General features: G+C 35.4%; 1 protein-coding gene across 3 annotated transcripts in view; it reads right to left on the reverse strand.

Moving 5' to 3' along the window:
- The window catches only part of FSTL5 (follistatin like 5), an 825,152-nt gene that overhangs the window by 298,167 nt on the left and 501,536 nt on the right, over positions 1–25,449 (reverse strand). For all 3 annotated transcript variants that reach the window (XM_065904790.1, XM_065904789.1, XM_065904788.1), the window contains exon 6: positions 17,494–17,660. In XM_065904790.1, the coding sequence (XP_065760862.1) occupies positions 17,494–17,660 (167 nt within the window). The remainder of the gene's footprint in view (positions 1–17,493; positions 17,661–25,449) is intronic.

The following is a 25,449-nucleotide window of genomic DNA, read 5'->3' on the forward strand; positions in this document are numbered from 1 at the left end:
TGAAATTAAAAGATACTTACTCCTTGGAAGGAAAGTTATGACCAACAAAGATAGCATATTAAAAAGCAGAGACATTACTTTGCCAACAATGTTCCGTCTAGTCAAGGCTATGGTTTTTCCAGTGGTCACGTGTGGATGTGAGAGTTGGACTGTGAAGAATGCTGAGCACCGAAAAATTGATGCTTTTGAACTGTGGTTTTGGAGAAGACTCTTGAGAGTCCCTTGGACTGCAAGGAGATCCAACCAGTCCATCCTAAAGGAGATCAGTCCTGGGTGTTCATTGGAAGGACTGATGCTGAAGCTGAAACTCCAAAACTTTGGCCACCTCTTGAGAACAGTTGGAAAAGACCCTGATGTTGTGAGGGATTGGTGGCAGGAGAAGGGGAGGACAGAGGATTAGGTGGCTGGATGGCATCACCGACTCAATGGACATGAGTTTGAGTAAACTCCGGGAGTTGGTGATGGACAGGGAGGCCTGGCGTGCTGCTATTCATGGGGTCGCAAAGAGCTGGACACGACCGAGCGACTGAACAGAACTGAACTGAACTGATTAAGCATTTAATGGCTTTAATAATGCAGACATATAAAAACATTATACTTATTATTCTTTTATATGCTATCTTCCAGTGCTAGTTTTTCCAGCTATATACTAGAAAATTTAGCATAAAAAAATAATCTAGTAATATGACAAGTTGCCATACCAGCAATTGGATCCTGATTTGAAACAAAATATTTATTTTGTTTTATTATCTGTTTTTTTTTTTTTCAACAGAATGCTTTATTTTAAATGGAGATCAACTGTACATGGTGAGAGTTACATAAAATAAGCTGCAGAGATAGAACAATCTTGAGAATGACCAGAAGGAAAAATCATCAGACTCAATGAAAAAACGGTTAGTAAAATATTAAGGAAACTGAAAAGTGAAAGTGAAATCGGTCAGTCGTTCTGACTCTTTGCAACCCCATGGACTGTTAGCCTAAGAGACTCCTCTGACCATGGAATTTCCCAGGCAAGTGTACTGGAGTGGATTGCCATTTCCTTCTCCAGGGGATTGCCCCGGGTCTCCCACACTGAGGGAAGATGCTTTACCATCTGAGCCACCAAAGGACTGCAAAGGCAAAACAATCAAAGAAATAAGTTGAAACAGATAGAACTGCAGACAGAACTTAAATGGTATGTAGAGCTGTTCAAATTTGAATTCAGAGGGATAATCATATTTAATCAATGCAGAAAGACAAAGCATAATTGTAACATCTTATATCCTCTTAGGTAGCCTTGTATAGAAAGTTTGAGATTGTTCTCCTGGTCCTCCTTTGTAACTGAAATCTGAGCAGTTATGCCCAGCTAAACAATTGTATTTACAGGTCTTCCTGGTATAGTTATTGCAATAACAGCACATCAGTGACCTATAAGCAGTGTGGGACTTCCAGGGACAAGTGCCATTCATCTTTCACCTGCTTTGTACTACTGTGAGCCTTGATTATAGCTTGACAGAATATAGATTGGTGACTGGAGGTCCTATAGCCCTCTTGAACCCTGAGATGATCTTGGAGATGAATGCCATGCTCCTGGAATGCCAGAAAAGATGGGAAATTGAGTTTCAGATGCCTCATTGAGCAATTATGTCAGCTGTGGGCAGTCTATTCCATGAAACAGTAACCTTCTGTTCATTCAATCCGCTATTTTTTTTCAGTCATCTACTTGGTGTTGGACACAATTACTAGCACAGGTTAGATAGATGCAAAAAACAAAAACCACAGATTAAATGTTGAGAATGAGAAAATGAAAAGAATTTACAAAACCCAGGATTTTCCTTCACATGAACTTTTAGCATTTCAAACATTTCATATCAGTGATATAAGCCTCAGTGACATTTTTAGAAGAGTAGCATAATGCAGTATTCAAACTAATTTCAGTTTCATGTAAATTGAGTGTCAGACTTAACAAATAATATATGGCAACTAGTTAAAGTTGAGTTTCAGATAGATAAGAAATATTTTACATAAGCATGTCACATGCAGCATTTGGTAGGTACATACCTATTGTACAAATTGATTTATCATGTATATGAAATTGAAATTAACCTGAAAATTCTGCATTTTATCTAACAGGTCTACCTACAAAGTTGTTGAAAGTCATAGTTGTGCTTATTACTTAGGTAATTTTCAAAACAATATTTTCATGGGGCTCTGCTATTCACCATGATCTACAATGCCATATAAAATCAATCTACCAAGTGATAAAATTACATGTTTTTTATTGAGTACTTATGTCATTGAATTTTATAATAATACTTTCTTAGTAGATAAAGATATAGAAGCTTAATCTTCAGTCAATTTGTTGTGGTCACACAGCTAAAAACTAGCAAAACTAGGATTGGAATCTAGGTTGGTATTATATAATTTCATTTCAATGTTAAGTATATGCCAGATTGTAATATAACTTAATGAATGGTGAAAGATAAAGATATTAAAAATAAAATACAGACAGGATGTTTGAACCTATATTTTTCTCAGCCAAAATCAAGAAAAAAAAATATTTTCTTTCCAGAGATATACTGAAACTTTTCTTGATAAAGTCAAGACACCCCGAAAATGCTATATTTCAACTCCTCTCTTTTCTTCACTTCTGACCACCTATCCTGTCAGTGAATTCTGTCTTCTATCCACATTCCTCTCAGTTCTATATCTTTGTCTCTATACTCACCTTGCCTTCCTTAATCAGCCTCCTTAACAAAGTGAAAGTGAAGTTGCTCAGTCGTGTCCAAATCTTTGTGACCCCATGGACAGTAGCCTACCAGACTCCTCCGTCCATGGGATTTTCCAGGCAAGAGTACTGGAGTGGGCTGCCATTTCCTTCTCCAAGGGATCTTCCCAACCCAGGGATCGAACCCAGGTCTCCTGTATTGCAGATAGACACTGTACCATCTGAGCCACTAAGGAAGCCTTCCTTAATAAAAGGAAATTGCAAACCAGGAAGCAGCTGGAGAGAAGTAAGTTGAATAGAAGACTTTTACTCTATACCTTATCATCCTCACCTTCATCCCCTTATCACCATCAGATCAGAACTAGGACTCAGGCTCAGTTACAACAATACCATATTTGAAGCTTGGGTGCCACACTTCATCCAAAACTGGGTGATCAAAATAAGCCAATTATCTCTTTTGGGATCTTGGGCAGAAAGAGGATTGAGGACATACCAAAAAAGATAGATGAATACATAATAGCTATCTGAATGTAATGGCATATCTTTAGAGCAAGGATTAGTACAAGATAGCTAATAGGGAGATAAAACAGCATGATTTAAAGCTGCATGAATAGAAACAAATCTTCCGATTTCAGTGGCTATGGCTGGATACAATTTGGTTCTGGCATTTTCTGCAAGCTTCCAACTCCCTTATTACTATATGTATCCTACATTGTATTCACATTATTTCAGGTAAATGTCAGTGCTCCTTGAAGCAAATATTAGGAAAAAGAGAAGAAAAAGGAAAAGTGAGTAGGAGGAAGAAATGAGAGAGAAGAAAATACAAAGTAGCTACTTTAATTGAACATTTACAGTATGACTTACTGAGAGTTATCAGCTGAAAATATCTCACAAAAAATATGAATTCATTCTATTGGCATATTTAATTCACAGAAAAGGAAGCTGGGGCACAAAGAGGTTACATAACTTGATAGAGGACATATCACTTCCAAGAAAATTTTATTAACTGGAATCTAGACAGTCTGAATCCCCAGCCTATGTTGCAAACCTCTGTATCATCTTTCTTCCAGTAATTTAGCAGTATCCTTTTTAATCATTTGCCTACAAAACAGGCAAAGTGAACATCTTCAAACATCAGTTGATCATCAATCAATCCTGCACACAATAGCAGAGTGTAACACACCTATTTGTAATATATGGGAGCAAGAATTATTAGGGATCCATTTCACAAAGGGCAGCAGAACACTACAGAGCTTCTTACTTCCATGCAATGGTTATGCTCATGATCTAGAGTAAATTAGACCAGGTAAACATCCCAGGTATACCACTTAAGATCTTACCAACTTGGGGTGAACAACTCTCTTAGCATAAATTGGAATGGGGAATACATGTAAATCCATGGCTGATTCATGTCAATGTATGACAAAAACCACTACAATATTGTAAAGTAATTAGCCTCCAACTAATAAAAATAAATGAAAAAAAATCCTCATGTGTGTAAATAAGAACTTATTTCTTGCTTCATGTAATTGTTTTTAAGGCTAATGAGATAGTGAGGTAATGAGGTAATGAGATGTAATAGAAATATATCATTAAATAAACAAAATTATATCTGCAATTCATGGGAAGGGGATTCAAAGTGTATTCACAGGAATTCTGCACCTGAGAATAGCAGTAAGTGGATATAAAGGTGAAGAGTAAGTATGCTTTAAAAAAGTCTATATTATTTTAATCTTTTTGTAGTCAGAAGGTATTCATGTATTGAGTAGGTAAATAAATACTAAATCTTATATACATTAAGTAATCAGAAAATGTTGCAAATTGTTACTGATTCCCTGTGACTTAAAAAGCACCAATAAATTTAACTTTACACAGTTTAATGGAATTTAGACCCACTTTGAGAAAACATACAATACACTAACAAGGTATAAAAACTGACTCATATCTGAATTTTTGAACGTCTTCTTTGTTTATAAACAAAGTAAAATGTATTTGACTATAGTAAGACTATCTTGATATTTCAACACATCAGAAATTCACATAGAACATTGAAAATACATTTAGGATATATGATTGCCAATATTTCTTAGCATATTAAATGAAAAAAAAAAGTAGACAACATTTGTAGTGGTAAATGATAGAATATATTTTTCTAGTTTTAAATAGGACAAAGATTTAATAAAGATACTAGGAAGGTCATAGAATAACCAAGATATCAGCATGTCAGCTTAGGGAATAAGAGGGCAGGAAAGATACATAAGCCACATACTGAAAGTGGCCACCTGGAGACCCCACTGAAGCTGAATGCTGACCAACTCCTGAGCTTTTATTACTAATATCCTTGAAAGTGGGATCCTGCTGCCACAGCACTCACTAGGAAGAATGGATGGGGAGGGTAGATTCTCTGAAGCACCTGCATTTGCCTGTTCTTCCTTATAAAAGGAAGTCTTGTTCGGCATTTTCTTTATTAGAATCTAATTCACATATCTGCTCCCTCAAGAAGGCAGATTAAGGAAGAATTTTGGTTTCCACTTTGGGGCTGACAAAAATCAAAGCATTTCCAAAATATTTAAAGGGTATTCAAAACGTGTTCAGTAACCAAAAATCACAACAGATGTCCATCAGAGACAGTACTAAAAATATGTATATTTATATGGTGAAGTCTTTATATTAGTGGATTTTAATTATCAGAAATAAATATAAAGAATATCACAAATGATAGTTTTTAACTGTTTAATTTCATATTTTGGTTTTATTAGTAAATGCATTTAAATGAATTTTGATAATTTGGCAGATGGTGTCATGGCACTCTATGAAATTGCCAGGAGCATATCAGGTAGTTGATCCCTTTTTTCAAAGGCATCTTTGGATATTCCCCAGATCTTTACTTGAAAAATTGGTAGTTTTGTGTGCACTATAGACTATGAATGTTTGTTCAACTTAATTAAATATGGCTTGATGTGAATTTGAAACTTTCTAAATACTGGAATTTTTTTAAGTTCTCAATAACTTTCTACTGTGTGAAATATGTCCAAAAAATTTTCATCTAATAAACTCAATTTATTGATGCCAGAATCATCTAATATTTACGTTATTTGAGAGCTCTAACTTACCTATCATCATTTTTTCTCTGGAATTTTCTAGATTCTATAATAGTCAAGAATAAGAAAGCAAAGTAATTTATAAGGTCCATGCACAAGAATGTGTCTTCTTTTGCATGTTGTCCACATATTATAACTGCATGAATATCACTTATGAGTGATATCACTCATAAGTGATATCACTTATACTTCCCTTTATTCTTGAAACAATTCAAACGATCTTATTTTGAGGTATCCAAACTGAAGTACATTGAATATATTAGCTTCTTTAAAATAACTGTGGTAAGCTTGAGAGTAAGGATGAAGATAGAAAATAAAACAAAAAATGCAGAGAGTAGTTTAAGATTGTGGCACAGAACTTACCTCATCCCACCTACATACCAATTCTACAGCTATGGATTGATCAAGTCCCTCAGAGAAAAAGCTGTGAACTAGTTAACAGTTTCTCTGCAAGAAGGGACCACATTGATATAGTAGAAGAGGCAGAGACACAGGCTCCCAATAAACTTTATACTGAGTGCAGCAAGACCCTAGCAGGAGGAAGTCCACAATTACAGACTTCACTCTGAGGAGCTAGGAATTCCAGCCCCACCTCAAGCAACCCTAATCTGAGAACTTGCACTGGAAATATGAATTTCCAAAAGTCAGACTTTGAACATCAATGGGTCTTACATTCAGGATACCCAAAAGCCTGTGAGGAATGGAGAGTCTGCTTTCAAAGGGATTATGTGCAGGCTCATTGACACCAAGACCCACTGCAAAAACACCAATTTGAAAAATGCCTAGACCCCAAGTGAAGGAGATTTACTAGCTAATCTTAGGAGTCATTTGAGGCTTTATTTGAGGATGGAGGCACTGATGGGAACCATTTTCGCTCTCACACTCCACCTTGGAAGAGCCAGCACTGGGGAGCACCAGATTCTACATTGTTAGTGCTAGCTGGCTTACCCTATCCACATACTCTCCCAAAGCCTCACTGGAAGCAATGATCTCACCTCTCCCATGAGCCTCATGTGGCCCTGCTGCAGGCAGTAGGCTGCCCCAGCTCTGCTCCTCCTTGATTTCAGAGTTCTGTTGAAGTTGATGACTTTGCTCCATCCATAAAACCTCCTATGAATCTGCTGCAGCTGGCAGGCTCGCCCCAACTCTGTGGCCCCATATAAGTTGGCAAGCATACATGGTCCATAGAGGGGACACTCCTTGAGCACTGGGCTCAGGTGGCCAAGGAAGTCTGTATTTCTGGACCCCACAGGTTTGAAATAATTGGAAAGAAAGTTCTTGGCAAACTACCACTCCCAGGATACAACACATACCCTCAAACTTTTTGTGACAAAGGCTTCATTATTTGTCCTGGATAATCAGCCTGAAGGTCAGCTTCAGATTTACAATATGCCTAGAAGCTGCAAAGAGTTCTCAGCAACTGTAGGCTGGGGATGCCATCTTTATGTTCTCTTTTGGCCTTGCTACAGCTCACTGGTACTTCTCAGAAAGGACATTATACACTCATCTGGAGCCCTGGTTTTTGCAACTGTATCCAAGGATACATTTTCAAATCACCTGATCTGAGGCTAGCAAGGGTAATGCAGGCAGTTCCACAAGAATGTATATATTTGCATTTAAAAGCTCCTACTTGTGGATCTGGCTTCCAATTAGCCTAAACCTTGATGTTGTCAAAAATCTCTTTATCAGTAACACTGACAAGGTTTGGCATGGCACCCCACTCCAGTACTCTTGCCTGGAAAATCCCATGGATGGAGGAGCCTGGTAGGCTACCGTCCATGGTGTCACTAAAGGTCAGACATGACTGACCTACTTCACTTTCACTTTTCACTTTCATGCATTGGAGAGAAGGAAATGGCAACCCACTCCAGTGTTCTTGCCTGGAGAATCCCAGGGATGGGGAGCCTGGTGGGCTGCCATCTATGGGGTCGCACAGCGTCAGACATGACTAAAGCTGCAAAGAGCTGTTGCTTAGCAGTAGCAGCAACAACTGAAAGCTATCAAGAATAAAGTGGACTGCTTAGACAATCAGAAAGATTCTAGAAACAACCAGAACTAAGGCAAGGTTGAAAAATAACAATGCCTACGAAAGGCTATACCTTTAAGACTATGAGAGATAGATGTTTCACCTAATAGATGGAAAAAGAAACTCAGAGAACATAGAGAAACAAGAAAAACACAGAGAAACATAGAAGCATAGAAACATAGAGAAGCAAGAAAATAAGCAAACAAAGGAAAATGTTACAAACAGAAGAATAAGGTAAAACCCTAAGGGGAGAAAAAAAAAAAAAACAAACTTAAAAATATAGATTTAATTTACCTGATAAAGAGTTAAAGTAATTGTCTCTGAACATGCATAACAGTGAGAAGTTCAAAAGAGACATAAAAAAATATAGGGAAGTATAAAAACGAAGTCACAGCGCTGAAGAATATAAGAACTGAACTAAAAATACACTAGAAAAGTTCAAAAGCAGTCTTGGTGAAGCAAAGAACTAATCAGCAACCTAAAAGCTAGACCAGTGGAACTCTCCGAAAGAGAGCAGCTAAAATAATAATAATAATAATAACTACAAAAATAAAAATAGCTTAAGAGATCTATGGATTAGAGGGTATCATTCAAGTTAGATGGGTCCCAGAAGGAGAATACATTTCAAGAAATAGTGGCTGAAATCTTCCCTAACCTGGAGAAGAAAACAGACATTCAGATCCAGGCAGCACAAAAAAGCTCTAAAAAAGATGAACTCAAAAAGATCCACACCAAGCACATTGTAAGTAAAATGTCAAAAGATAAAGAAAGGAGAGAGCTTTAAAAGTAGCAAAAAAATAGATAAATAAATAAATAAATAATGCAAAACGAACAAACAAAAAGAAACAAAAAACTGCCTTTTACATACAAGTAAATCCCACAGTAAATTCCCTTAAGCCTATCAGCTGACTTCTTAAAAGAAACTTTGCAGGTCAGAAGGAAGGAGAATGATATATCCATTCAAGTGGTGAAGAAGCAAAAAACAAACAAAAATATCTAACCAAGAATGCTCTATTTAGCAAAGTTAGGTTATGAGATTCATTCCTGATCTAAAGATACATACAGGTTGAAAGTGAAAGAATAGGAAAAAACATCCTGTGCAAATGAAAACAAACGGAAAGCTGGTATAGCTATACTCATATCAGACAAAACAGACTTTAAAACAAAAACTATAAAAGAAAGATAACACATTATGATAAAGGGGTCAAGTTGATAGGAATGACATAAATACATAATCCAACTTGTAAATGTACAGTCACTCAACAAATAAGCACCTAAACACATAAAGCGAATATTAAAAGACCTAAAGGGAGAAATTGACAGCACCAAAATAATAGTAGGAAGCTTTAATACCTCATTAACATCAATGGACAAACTAACCAGGTAAATCAATTTTAAAACTTGGACTTAAAAATATAGTAGTTGACATTTACATATATATATATATATATATATATATATATATGAAATGATCAATTCAAAATCAGCAGAATACATATTTTTAAGTGCACTTGGAATTTCCTTTAGGTTAGATCACATATTAAGCCAGAAAAAAAAAGCCTCAATAAATTGAAATAAATTGAAATCATATTGAGCATTTTTTTCTGACAACAATACTCTAAAAGTAGAAATCAATTGCAAGAAGAAAGCTGAAAAACTCAGCAATATAACATTAAACAGCATAATACTGAGAGAAATCAAAGAGAAATCAAGAATTCCCAGAGACAAATTAAAGTAGAAAAACAGTGCTCCAAAATTTATGAAATGTAGGAAAATCAGTTCTAAGAGAGAAATTCATAGTAATATAGTCTTACCTCAAGAAATAAGAACAATTGGAAATCAACAATCCATTCTTTAAAGTAAAGGAATTGAGAAAAACACAAAAAACAAATCCAAAGTTATTAGAAGTAAAGAAATAATAAATACCGGAGCAGAAATAAATAACATAGACACTACAAATAAAACAATAGAAATTAAACTAAAGACTGACTATTTTTTTCTTTTTTGGGGGGGTGGGGAGATAAAATCCACAATCATTTTCACCTAAGGAAAGCAAAAAGAAAAAAGATCTCAAATAAATAAAATAAGAAATGAAAAAAAGAATTACATTTCACATGGAAACACAAAAGACCCAGAATAGCCAAAGCAGTCTTGAGAAAGAAGAATGGAGCTGGAGGAATCACCTTCCTGACTCCAGATTATGTTACAAAGCTACAGTCATCAAGACAGTATGGTACTGGCACAAAAACAGAAATACTGACTAATGGAACAAGACAGAAAGCCCAGAAATAAACTCATGCACCTGTGGGTACCTTAAATTTGACAAAAGGAGGCAAGAATCAGTGGGGCAAAAACCACCTCTTCAGTAAGTGGTGCTGGGAAAACTGGATAGCTACACGCAAAAGGATAAAATTAGAACACTTCCTAACACCATACACAAAGGTAAGCTCAAAATGGATTAAAGACCTAAATGTAAGACCAGAAACTATAAAACTCTTAGAGGAAAACTTAGGGAGAAAACTTGATGACATGATGAAAGTAAGATCCTCTATGACCCACCTCCTAGAGTAATGGAAATAAAAATAAAAGTAAGCAAGAAGGATCTGCTTAAACTTTAAATATGTTTACACAGCAGAGGAAACTATAAGCAAGGTGAAAAGACAACCCTCAAAATGGGAGAAAATCATAGTAAATGAAACAGCTGGCAAAGGATTAATTTCTAAGATATACAAACAGTTTAAACAATTCAATACCAGAAAAAAAAAAAAAAACTAATCAAAAAGAGGGAAAAAGACCTAAAGATACATTTCTCCAAAAGAAAACATACAGATGACTAACAAACACATGAAAAGATACTCAATATCACTCATTATTAGAGAAATGCAAATCAAAACTGCAATGAGGCATCACCTCACATTGGTCAGAATGGCCATCATCAAAACGTCTACAAACGATAAATGCTGGAGAGGGTGTGGAGAAAAGGGAACCTGCTTGCACTGTTTGTGGGAATGAAAACTGGTACAGTCACTTTAGAAGATGGAATGAATATGCTTTAAAAAGCTAGGAATAAAACCACCATATGAACCAGCAATCCCATTCCTAGGTATATAACCCTGAGGAAACGAAAACTGAAAAAGACACTTGTACCCAATATTAATTGCGGCACTATTTATGATAGCTAGAATATGTAAGCAACCTAAATGTCCATTGACAGATGAATGGATAAATAAGTAGTGGTACATATATACAATGGAATATTACTCAGCCATAAAAAGGAACACTCTTGAATCAGTTCAGATGAGGTGGGAGAACATAGAGCCTATTTTACAGAGTGAAGTAAGTCAGAAAGAGAAAGATAAATATTATATACTAATGCATATATATAGAATCTAGAAAGATGGTACCAAAGAATTTATTTGCAGGGCAGCAATGGAAAACAGACATAGAGAACAGACTTACGGACATGGGGAGAGCGGAGAAGAGGGTGTGATGTGTGGAGTAACATGGAAATTTACATTCAGTTCAGTTCAGTGACAGTCAAGTCTCACTCTTGGCGATTCTATGGACTGCTGCACGCCAGGCTTCCCTATGCAACCCCATCTCCTGGAGCTTGCTCAAACTCATGTCCATCAAGTCAGTGATGTCATCCAACCATCTCATCCTCTGCTGCCCCCCTTTTCTTCTACCTTCAATCTTTCCTAGCATCAGGGTATTTTCCAGAGTCAGTTTTTTGCATCAGGTGGCCAAAGTATTGGAGTTTCTGCTTCAGCATCAGTCCTTCCAATGCATATTCAGGACTGATCTCCTTTAGGATGGACTGGTTTGATCTTTTTGTAGTCCAAGGAACTCTCGAGTCTTCTCCAAAACCAGAGTTGAAAAGCATCAATTCTTCAGCGCTCATTGTTCTTTAATTTAATTTAATTTTAATTTTTATTTTTTTTAATTTTATTTTATTAGTTGGAGGCTAATTACTTCACAACATTTCAATGGGTTTTGTCATACATTGACATGAATCAGCCATATAGTTACACGTATTCCCCATCCCGATCTCCCCTCCCACCTCCCTCTCCACCTGACTCTTCTGGGTCCTCCCAGTGCACCAGGCCCGAGCACTCGTCTCATGCATCCCACCTGGGCTACTGATCTTTTTCACCATAGATAATATACATGCTGTTCTTTCAAAACATCCCACCCTCACCTTCTCCCACAGAGTTCAAAAGTCTGTTCTGTACTTCTGTGTCTCTTTTTCTGTTTTGCATATAGGGTTATCGTTACCATCTTTCTAAATTCCATATATATGTGTTAGTATGCTGTAATGTTCTTTATCTTTCTGGCTTACTTCACTCATTGTTCTTTATAGTCCAACTGTCACATCCGTACATGACTACTGGAGAAAACATAGCTTTAACTAGATGGACCTATGTTAGCAAAGTTATGTCTCTGCTATTTAATATGCTGTCTAGGTTGGTCACAGCTTTTCTTCCAAGGAGCAAGCATCTTTTAATTTCATGGCTGCAATCGCCATCTGCAGTGATTTTGGAGCCCAAGAAAATAAAGTCTATCACTGTTTCCATTGTTTCCCTATCTATTTATCATGAAGTAATGGGACTAGATGCCAAGATCTTAGTTTTTTGAATGTTGAGTTTTAAGCCAGTTTTTCCACCCTCCTCTTTCACTTCCATCAAGAGTCTTTAAGTTCCTCTTAACTTTCTACCATAAGGGTGGTGTCATCTGGGTATCTGAGGTTATTGATATTTCTCCCAGCAATCTTGATTCCAGCTTGTGCTTCATCCAGCTTGGCATCTCATGTGATGTACTCTGCATGGAAGTTAAATAAGCAGGGTGACAATATACAGTCTTGACATATTCCTTTCCAAATTTGGAACCAGTCTGTTGTTGCATGTCTGTTACTAACTGTTGATTCTCAACCTGCATACAGATTTCTCAGAAGGCAGTTAAGGCGGTCTGGTATTCCCATCTCTCGAAGAATTTTCCACAGTTTATTGTGATCCAAACAGTCAAAGGCTTTGGCATAATGAGGAAAGCAGTAGATGTTTTTCTGGAATTCTCTTGCTTTTTCTATGATTCAACGGATGTTGGCAATTTTATCTCTGGTTCCTCTGCCTTTTCTAAATCCTAACTGAACATCTGGAAGTTCACAGTTCACATACTGTTGAAGCCTGGCTTGCAGAATTGTGAGCATTCCTTTGCTAGTGTGAGATCAGTGCACTTTTGCGGTAGTTTGAACATTCTTTGGGATTGCCCTTCTTTGGAATGGTAATGAAACCTGATCTTTTCCAGTCCTGTGGCCACTGCTGAGTTTTCCAAATTTGCTGGCATATAGAGTACAGCATTTTCACAGCATCATCTTTTAGGATTTGAAATAGCTCCACTGAAATTCTATCACCTCTTCTAGCTTTGTTTGTAGTGAGCTTCGTAAGGCCCATTTAACTTCACTTTCCAGGATGTCTGGCTCTAGGTGAATGATCACACCATTGTGGTTATCTGGGTCATTAAGATCATTTTTTATAGTTCTTCTGTTTATTCTTGCCACCTCTTCTTAATGTCTTCTGCTTCTGTTAGGTCCCTACCATTTCTGTCCTTTATTGAGCCCATGTTTTCATGAAATGTTCCCTTGGTATCTCTAATTTTCTTGAAGAGATCTCTAGTCTTTCCCATTCTATTTTCCTCTATTTCTTTGCATTGATCACTGGGGAATGCTTTCTTATCTCTCTCAAGCTCTTCTTTGGAACTCTGCATTCAAATGTCTATCTTTCCTTTTCTCCTTTGCCTTTCACATTTCTTCTTTTCTTAGCTATTTGTAAGGCCTCCTCAGACAACCATTTGGCCTGTTTGCATTTCTTTTTCTTGGTGATGATCTTGATCACTGTGTCCTGTACAATGTTAGGAACCTCCATCCATAGTTCTTCAGGCACTGTATCAGTTCTAATCCTTTGAATCTATTTGTCACTTCCACTGTATAAATCATAAGGTCTTTGATCTAGGTCATACCTGGATTACCATATGTAAAATAGACTGCCAACTGGAATTTGCTGTATGTTGCAGGAAACTCAAACAGGGGCTCTGTATCAATCTAGCATGGTGAGATGGGGAGTGAGACGGGAGGGAGGTTCAAGAGCGAGGAGATATATGTATACCTATGGCTGATTCATGGTGAGGTCTGATAGAAAAAAACAAAATTATGTAAAACAATTGTCCTTCAATTAAAAAATAAATTTAAAAAATGAAAAGAGAGATTGTTACAACAGATACCAGAGAAACGCATAGGATCATAAAATACTACTATATATAATTATACACTAACAAATTGACAACCTAAAAGAAATGGATAAATTCTTTGAAAAAATAGAACAAATTATTATAAAATTTCTTTGGATCATAAAGACCTTGAATAGTATAATCACTCTCAAGATAGCAAAACAAAGCTGGAGTCATCATGCTTCCTAATTACAGACAATACTACACACCTACAATAATAAAAAGAATATGGTCTTCCATGGAAACAGATACATATATCAATGGAAAAGAATAAAGAACCCAGAAATAAACTCACAGATAATAACATTAATAATAAAGGAGCCAAGAATATGCAGCGGGGGAGAACAGTCCCTTAAATAAATTGTGTTGGGAAGATCAGACAGCCATAAACGAAAGATTGAAATTGGACCATCTTACACCATACATAAAAATAAAGACAAAATGGATTTAAGACTTGTATGTGATGCCTGAAATCATAAAATCTTCTAGAAGAAAACATAGGTGGTAAGCTCCTTAAGTTTGAGCAAACTCCTGTAGATAGTGAATTAAAGGGAAGCCTGGCCTGCTGCAGTCCATGGGGTCACAGACACAGCCAAGTGACTGAACAGCAGCAAAACTCCTTGATGTCACACTTTTTGTGGACTGTTGGGCTCTTAGCCAAAAGCAAAGGCAACCAAAGCAAAAACAAGCAGGTAGAGTGCATTAAATAAAATGCTTCTGAACAGCAAAGGATACCATCTGCAAAATACAAAACAAAACAAAACAAAACAGCCTACTGAATGGCAGAAAATATTTGCAAACCATGTGCTTGGTAAGGAGTTAATATCCAAAACATATCAATCCCTCAAACTCCTCAATAGCAAAACAGCCAACAATCCAATCCAAAGCATAGGTAGAGAATCCAAATAGATATTTTTCCTAAGAAGACATTCAGACTGACAACAGCCACATAAAAAGATGTTCAACATCACCATCAGAGAAATGCAAATCAAAACCACAGTAAGACATCACCTCACACCTGTTAGAATGACAGTTACCAAAGCTACATGAAACAATAAGTGCTAGAGAGGATGTGGAGGAAAGGGAAACCTTGTACACTATTGGTAGAAATGTCAATTGGTGCAGCCACTGTGGAAAACAGTATGGAGATTACTCATAAAATTAAAAATAAAACTACCATATAACCCAGGTATTCCACTTCTGTGTACTTAACCTAAGAAAATGAACACAGCAATTCAAAAAGATATATGTGTTTCTATGTTTAATACACCATTATTTACAATAATTAAGATATGGAAACTAATTACTGCCTATCCGTGGGTGAACAGATAATGATGTGATGCATATATATTTGTGTGTGTGTGCTCAGTTGCTCATGTATGCCCAACTATTTGTGACTCGATGGACTGTAGCCCTACAGGCTCTTTTCTCCATAGGATCTTTTAGGCAAGAACACACGAATGAGTTGCCATTTCCTCCACTAGGCAATCTTCCTGACCCAGGGATTGAATGCATATCTGTCTCCTGCATTGCAGGCAGATTCTTTCCTGCCGAGTGCTTCCCTCCAATGGCTCAGCAGTTTAAAAGTCCACCTGAGAAGCAGGGGACACAAGTTCAATCCCTGAGTCAGTATGATCCACTGGAGGAGGATATGACAACCAACTCCAATATTCTTGCCAGAAAATCCCATGGTCAGAGAAGCCTGGTGGGCTGTGGTCCATGGGGTCACAAAGAGTTGGATGCAACTAAGGAGAGCTCTCTTTCTCTTTCTCTCTCTCTCACAAACACACACAAATAGACACACAGCGAATACTATTCAGTCAAATAAAAAGAAGGAAATGTCATTTTCTATAGCAGACCAAAGGGTGTTATGCTAAATGAAATAAATCAGACAATTTCACTTATATATGGAGTATAAAAAACAAAGCAAACATACAACACAGAACGTGTATATACAGAGGACAGATGGGCAGTTATCAGATTGGAAAGGGTAAAAGAGTTGGGGAAATGAGTGAAGGGGGTCACTTGTATGATGATGGATGGTAACTAGACTTATTATGGTAATTGCTTTGTAATGTGTACAAAGACTGATTGCTTTCTGGTTTACATGTGAAACAAATAAAATATTATATACCATTTTACCTCAATTAAAAAATAAACAAACACAATAACCCATAACACAAACCTAAGATGATTTTGTTTAAGGCCTTGCCTCTTAAAAAATTTTGAATGGCCCTGAGATTATGGAACAAAGTGTCTTAACATCTTGGTGAATTAAGCATTATTCTCCATATAACCTGAGGAAATTTCCCAGATATAAGCAAAGTTAGAAAAATTTTATCAAAATAAAAAATTACAAAATTGGAGACATTTCTCTTTTGAAGCATCCAAAGACTTTAAACAGGAATATTAGTAAAGTGTAAAAAATATGAGTGAATATCTTGCACCTATGATTTAGGGATTCTTTATGAAGTAGCAAAGAATAAGTGGATAGGTGATGGCTCTCTTAAGCGAGAGTAAAAAAATATCTAAAATTTATACACAAATATATCACTAAGGAAAAGGATTGGCCCAACTCATTTCTGCAGACATCCCATAACATACAATTTTCATTTCTTTCCATCATCTAAGATGATGGTCACTTCTTCATGCTTGTTTTCAATAGACAACATAGAAGGAAGAAATTAATTTACTGCAGTTGTTCAGGTTTTGTCTCACGACTGGGACTGTATCCTATTGAATTTAGATTCTGAATCTCTATAAACAGTGTATAAAAAGTGATGAAATCTGTATAAACAGTGATGAAATATATTCCTTCATTCCAGGAAATAGACCATTTATTTATTTTATAATATGTGTTGTTCTAATACATTATGAAGTATTTGAAGCTAAAGCTACCTTTACCCACTTTAACACTTCATAAGCTACAGGCTGTTGCAACTCTATTAGCTAGTATATAGAGATGGAAAGAAAAGTGAAAGTGAAGTCGCTCAGTCATATCCCACTCTTTGCGACCCCATGGACTGTAGCTCGCCAGGCTCCTCCATCCACGGGATTTTCCAGGCAAGAGTACTGGAGTGGGTTGCCATTTGATTAGTTGTTGGTAGTTATAGAAATTCTTAGAGCCAGAACTTTACGATTTCAGTTGATGCAATTTCACCAACACAGTGGTATAGAACATGCTTACCAAGCTTAAACAAGTGATTTGGATAGTTTTAAATAATCCATAAATGCCTTCGAGACAGTAGAATGGATATGGTAGTGTAATAACTCTATTCAATTGTAATACCTGATTTCATTAAGCTCCTCAGACTTCACAAGGTCTAGACTACATCACATGAGATACACAAATTATGCACAACCTCTGTTTATATACTCACATTGATGTCTTCCAAATCTAAGTTGTTCAGAATAATATTGTTCCTCTTCCAAATGATGGGGGGTCTCAGTGCTCCCTGAATGGCGCAGCTCAGAACGGTACTCTGCCCCACCGTTGCCGCTGTGACACTTACTTTCTGATCTTCAGGAAGACTCAACTGGATAACCTCTGAAAAGATAAAGTGTCAGCAATGTTGAGGAGCACGTAGTTTTGTAAAGTTAATTAGTATAAAGTCTCTAAATACAGCTAATTAAAGCTTTTAAACTGTATAAAATGGAGAAAAGCTTGTGATGAAATGAGAAAAAGAGTAAATTGTTTCCAATAAAAGGTCAGAATGACATTTCAGTTTCATTGATTGACAGGCATCCTCATGAGGCACAGAACTATTAAACATGAAATGAATATCAGAAGTGGAGTTATAATAAGCCTGGCAGATTGCACCCAGAAGAGAGATAAATTATTTAACTGCCAAATCGACATGTAGTGTGTCACCAGCATTGAAATAAAAATGATGTTGTTTATTCACTGATAGATTTATATTGTGGGTGAGGTGAGATCATTGCTGGCTGGCTTCAGAGCCATTGCTAGCATAGCTGAATGGGTAAAATGCACCATTATGCTGGGAAACATAAATTGACTCTAAAGGAGTAAGATTTATTTGGGAAGTTGAAGGAGGAAAAACTGAAGTTCACCACCCAAACAACAATTTCCTAAAATTCTGTTAGCTACTTCTATCACACAGTGTGGGTACAGTAAAGCCATTTCCTTATTCATAAAATTTACATATATTTAAATAACCATTGAACACATTTCTAATTATAATGCTATAGCAGGAAATAGAATTTTAATCTGGATCTGCTTTCCTGTCCTGATTCCGGACAATCTTTACCAATGTTGGGAATGAACTGTGTCATTTCCAGAATCACCTATTATCAGGAGAGATGCCTGGGATAATCCCATCTGTCTTCATCCATATAACAATTGCCCTTTAGTTTTCAAATGACATTCACGGGCATGCTATCGTTTCTATGCTATGATGGAGTCTTGCATTTTGATTCTGCCCGGTCTCTTTCAGGAAACAAAGAGCAAAATCACTATTCTCACTGAAATTTCTGTGGAAGCGGAGAGACTATAATTGTCTTTTGTTCCTTTGTTTTTGTTGATGATATTTTTTTATGATGGGGGAGTTGACCATCAAAAGTGGTGGCTTTTAATTTGCAGTCAATATTATCAGGTACAATCAGTGCTGTCTCCTCCCTTTCTTTTCACCACTTGAACTTTTTCTTTCTTTCTGAAATCCTGTCTTCCTCTTAAGTAGGAAGGTAAATGCTAATCAAATGATTTTTATAGAAAGCGCCTGCTTGCCAATGCAGGAGACACAAGAGATGTGGGTTTTATCCCCGGGTCAGGAAGATTCCCTGGAGGAAGAAATGGCAACCCATTCCAGTACTCTTGCCTGGGGAATCCTATGGACAGAGAAGCCTCGAGGGCTACAGCCCATGGGGTCACAAACAGTCAGACAGGACAGAAGCGACTTAGCACACAGTGCATTCAACAAACAGTTCTTTGAATTTTTCGAACTATTAAAAATTGTAACATCAAAAATAGCTCATATCTTTGTCTCAGAAGGCCAGAATTTAACATATTATCCCCTACATACACTTGCTAAGTGTTGTTATATAGGATCTTGTCTTTAAACCTAAAAGTCATAGTTATTTAAGCCCTCATTATTTTGTGTTGTCAAAGAATGGGGTAGGCAATCTTTGGAAATTGAAAAACCCTATGAGAAGAGACTAAGTCAAATTTATTCCTTTGTCCATTACATCACGGAATGAAATGAAACAAATGGGGAGCAAGTGTCTTGGCCAGTCATTTGTATTGACAATTTAATGCTCCTTAATGACATGTATCCATATTCACATTTTATTTCAATGTTCCCTGAGTAATAAGACCATAGGGAATATGTTCAATCATCTTTTCCCTAATATTCACTCTGTTGTACTTCTCTATAGATACACAATTATATAAAATCTCTAAAAGAAAATATATTTCACTAATTAGACACATGACATTTTTTATATTTGCAGACAGGGTATCTTTATGTCTTTTTATTTATATTACAAACTTAAAGGGAAGACAGAAAACTATAAAAGTAATAACATAATGTAGGATACCACATAAGAATTATTAATAATTTTTATTAGCATTCCTGAATTTCAGTTTCTGGTTCCTCGTAAAATCATGTACAAGATAATGAGACATCTGATTTTAAAAACAGCATGTTAACATTGGTTATTCTGACATTTAATAATAGAGTTGGTACTGAGTCACCTTGAAATATCTTCACTAAACGTTTGCATCTGGTATTAGGTCTTAGGTCATTCAAATAGTTGTGCTTTTGGTAGTTATATATTACAATGCTAATTAGATGACATGAATATCTTAAAATAAATGCTGAGATTTGGCATAACATTATGTAGGACATCCTTTTAAAATGTAATTTTTTGAGAGGTTGCCTAATTAGAATTAAGAATTACTATTCACCCAGGGAATATTAACATGAGCAGCAAAAAAAACTTTTATGTTAATTTGGAGATTATGTTTTTAAATGATTTTGAAAATTATCTCAGTAATATATGCTATTAACTAATATGCATTTTAAAAAGTCTTTAGACCTTTTTGGCTACAGGTTTCATGCTACACATTTCACCTTTTCCTTAATAATTATATTGAGCTACATTCAAAACTATAATTATGTTTACAAGTTATTCTTCAAAATCAAGTGGTGCTTTCCTTAAGAAAATTTAGCTGCTAGATTTCTTTTATTTACAAAATTGACATTCTCATCATTAATCATCTTTCTCTTAATTATTACCAGACTAAGATTTAGTCTCAAAAAATCACAAATATTAAATATTGTTATTCTTGTATTCTAATGTCTTTCAACATGCTTTTATGGTAAGTAAAATGTTTATAAAATATGTCACATTCATATATTTCATAGAGAAATGATGCTTACACCTAGAAATACACTAACAACCTGAAACAATAGTTATGAAACCAATTATGTGAGCCAATTTAAAGAGGTGAGATTGATTGTATCTGAGTGTTTGTGTGTATGTTAGTGATCAGAGTTGTTAGTTTAGAAATAAGAATTTCAAAGAAAAAATGTTGAAAATTTAATTCTATATCAGTTATAATTAATATACAACTTTGTAGATATACATCAATAACATTTTTTTTTTGCATTCTGCCCATAAATATCTTATACTAGTTATGTATAGGCAGGTAACTGTTACATGCAGTGGATAGCATCTTATCTCCAATGATAATGCACACTTGAAGGTCTTGTTTAAAATCATGCATCACATGACAAGAAGTCATTCAATGCCCTGACCAAAGGTAAAAACACATAGGTTAGATAAAACAGATATTACTGAGCTTTTTGAAACATGTCAGTACTTTTTTCTGACCTATCAGCTTGGCCTCTTATTGGAAACTGTCTTAATAATTCAAACAAGAAACCATAGCTCTAGTTGTGGTATTTTCTTTGATCTCGTATTTTGAAGACTATCAATGCCATTTCCAGATCAGCTTCTTTTGTTTACTTACTTGGAAAGGTTAACAGGCAATAAAATAGTTTTTCTATGAATCTCTTTTTATACTTTCACAATTTGACTTAGAGGAGTATAAAGTGTTTGTTTTCAAAGGAATGAAAAATTGAATTCTCCTCTAGCAGAACCTGAAGTTGGACAGACAAAAGTAGTTGAATACAACTTTAACCACTTTATTCCAATAGCAACTACTTGATAGGAATAGCAGTAAGAACTATGGTAAAAATATTATGTAAACTTAAAGTAGTACAGAAAGGGAAGAAAATACTTTGAATATTTGTGAAACACCAGTTTATAAAAGAAGATCATTTAAGTAACTGAAAATCAATTCCACGTATCATAATTTATCATGAACAGAATTCTGTTCTTCTTAACACCTACATTCTTTCAAGTTCCTAAGTATATATTTATGTTGAATATCTTATTTACTTCATTTAAATATTAGTCTCATAATTTTTTGAGCTGATCATGCTTATAATTTCTACTGTAGGAATGATATCTAGAAGATATTTTATCAGTGATATTTTCAAATAACATGTATTTTCCCTTCTTTATTCCACTAACAGGAATTATTAATTAATTAAAAGCAGATAATAATTAAAATTTTAAAAATCACAATAAAAGACATTTAGAAAGTATAGAAGGAATGAATTAATTATTTTCATAGTAAGAAAAACATAGTCAGTGACAAGCTCTTTAACTGGGAAATTATTGTGGCATTGTCTATTAAGAAATAAGTGATTTCCAAATAAATGTTAAGTCTGATCTAAGTTAGACATGCCAATATATACATTAACTTACTATGGTAAAATGTCTAGCATTTTTTTGCTAACTGATTATCTATAAGCTATTATATATTTATATCACAAAGTGTATTATAAAAACAAAACAAAATGAATTTAAGAAAAGAATTAGAAAATTCTTCAACAGCAATGTATTAGAAGATTTGGACAAACTCTTCCACTAAAGAAATAAAGCAGCAACAAACAAATAAATAACCCTGAATTATACACACATTATACGTTTTAAAGAATATATGAGATAATTTTTTTTCTCATTCTTATCTAGGAAAGAAATAAGACATTGAGAAATTTCCCAGCTTATGTCCTGAACGGTGTCACATGCTTTGGGAATTTTTCCACCATAAGAAGATGACAGAGCAGCCTAAATGCCCTGTGTGATTTCTCATCGCTAGAGGCATGGAATAGATGGGATAGGTACCACCTCCCTCTGTGACAAGAGTTTAAAGTGCCTCACTCTACTATGGAACGTGTGAATTGCAGGCTACTTTTGTCTAGGTGCCTCATAAAACAGTCTTCCTCTCCATATTAAGATAACATCATTCTAGTTTATCTAACTATTGTTACAAAATTTTTAAATAAAATATCCAGTAAACAATAAAGGATCATATGGCACACACAGAAAAAGACTACAGCATTATGAGAATAATTATGAAAATGAACTGCAAGATCAAACCAGTCAATCCTAAAGGAAATCAATCTTGAATGTTCATTGGAAGGACTGATGCTGAAGCTGAAACTCCAGTACATTGGCCACCTGATGTGAAGAGCTGACTCATTGGAAAAGACCCTGATGTTGGGAAAGAATGAGGGAAAGAGGAGAAGGGGATGACAGAGGATGAGATGGTTGGATGGCATCACTGACTCAATGGACATGAGTCAGAACAAACTCTGGGAGATAGTGAAGAACAGGGAAGCCTGGCAAGCTGCAGTTAGTGGGGTCACAAAGAGTCAGACATGACTTAGTAACTGAACAATGAGTTAGGAGAATAAGGAGAAATAAAATAACAACAGTAACAAACACATCAAGTTTGTAAAATTTAGGTTTATGAAAGCAAAGTCAGCTTAGAAATTCTAAAAAAAAAAACTTAAATATATAATCTAAAAACATTATAAGTTGATTAAAGAGCCAAATACAAATTATATAAGTAGAAAATATTGCATTGGTCACAAAGGAATTGAATTCCAAGTAATTGAATACTTTTTTCTGAGAGAATTTTGTAAAGACCAAAATAAATGGAAATCCAAAGGTGCAAAGTCTTGTGAATATGGTGGATTAATCAGAACTTCCCAGAGAAGCTGTAACAGATTTTGCCTGGTCAACAAAGAAATATGTGATCTTGCATTATCCTGATGGAAGATTATGTGTTTTCTGTTGACTTTTTTATATTTTTCATTGAGTGCTGCTTTTAGTTGGTCTAACTGAGAATAGTACTTGTTGGGACTAATCAATTGGTTTTCAGGAGATTATAATAGAGGGTTCCGTTTTAATCCCACCATATACATAGCATTGGTTTATTTGAGTGAAGCTGGCCTTTGGTGTACTTGTTGGTGGTTCATTTTGTTTGCTTGGAATGATAACTTCCATTCCACATTATGATACAGTATCCATTTTTCATCACCCATTATAATTTGTTTTAAAGACAGGAGGTTTTCATTACATTTAAGTAGAGAATCACCTGCAGAAATACGATCAAGAAGGCTTTTTTGCTTAACATATATGGAACCTAAACATCAAAATGATAAACATAACCAAGCTGGTACAAATTATCTTCAGCACTTGATGTAGATATTTTGAGTATATCAGCTATCTCCCACATGGTGTAATGTTTGTTCTCAATTAATGTCTTGATTTGATCACTATAAACTTCCTCTGACCTAACCAACCTTGGAGCATCCTCCAGCGATAAATCTCCAGAATGAAACTTCTCAAACCACTTTTGACATATCAAATCAGTCACAGCACCTTCTCATACACTGCATAATTTTTCTTTTAGCATTTCAATTGCATTTTTACCTTTCTTGAAATAATAAAGCATAATATGCTGACAATGTTGGATTTTTTTTCTTTCATCTTCAATATTAAAATGGCTAAACAAAAATTTGCCAGTTTTGATAAACTTTAATGTGCAGTTACAGACTTTATTTTGGGGGGCTCCAAAATCACTGCAGATGGTGACTGCAGCCATGAAATTAAAAGGCTCTTGCTCCATGAGAAAAAAGTTATGACTAACCTAGGCAGCATATTAAAAAGCAGAGACATTACTTTGCAACAAATGTGCATCTAGTCAAACGTATGGTTTTTCCAGTAGTCATGTAGGGATGCGAGAGTTGGATTATAAAGAAAGCTGAGCACCGAAGAAATGATGCTTTTGAACTGTGGTGTTGGATAAGACTCTTGAGAGTCCCTTGGACTGCAAGGAGATCCAACCAGTCCATCCTAAAGGAAATCAGTCCTGAATATTCACTGAAAGGACTGATGTTGAAGCTGAAACTCCAATACTCTGGCCACCTGATGTGAAGAACTGACTCTTTAGAAAAGACCGTGATAATGGGAAATATTGAAGGTGGGAGGAGAGGGGACGACAGAGGATGAGATGGTTGGATGACATCACTGACTCAATGGACATGAGTTTGAGTAAACTCTGGATGGACAGGGAGGACTGACGTGCTGCAGTCCATGGGGTTGCAAAGAGTCAGACACAACTGAGCAACTGAACTGAACTGAATGTACATTTATATGACAATTGTCACAATACAGTCAAACGAATTTGCTTTGAATGAAGTTAAAAATACAACAAAGTGCTACTAGAGCAGGCTTATGGAGAAAAACAAAATGAAGTTTTTGGCCAACCCCATAAAAAAACCCTGAAATTAAGAATTAAATTGATGTCATTAAAACAGATGACATCCATAATAAAAAATAAGGCATAAACTGAGAAAGAACCTAAAAGAAACATTATAGAATTAAAAGTAGAAAATAAAAATTTGAGATTAACACAAAAAGGTTTCTGTGAAACCCAGAAGGAAGAAACAAAGATAATTGGGCAGAAGCAGTATTTGAAGAAATAGTAGCTAAGAGATTTCTCTAAATATTGAGACTAATCTATAGGTTTATGATCATCACACGTCAAGCAAAGCAAATGGAACACTAGAATAATCCACAGATAGACAGTAGTGAAATTGAAGAAAATAAAAGTCAAATCTAAAAATTATATAGATGAAAAATTACAGATTGATTTGCAGTAAGCAGAATTAGGTAACTGATACCATGAGTGCAAATAGGAACAATAAACTACTAGGATTATATTTTATAAGTGATGAAACAAAGTAAAATCTATCTTAGAATTTTATACACATACATACAAATTAAAATAAATATACTTTCAAAAAATAGTAAGAAAATACATGTCTAATAACTTGTCTTAAGGTCAGTTCTGAAGGCATTTCTTCAGGCAAAGGAAAATGATTTTAGATGGAAGCTTAAAGATACAAAGAGGAAAAGAGCAAAAAGAAGGTGCTTAAATATGTATTAGATTTTAA

Source organism: Muntiacus reevesi, chromosome 13, assembly GCF_963930625.1.
Source record: "Muntiacus reevesi chromosome 13, mMunRee1.1, whole genome shotgun sequence".
NCBI classification, from domain to species: Eukaryota; Metazoa; Chordata; class Mammalia; order Artiodactyla; family Cervidae; genus Muntiacus; species Muntiacus reevesi.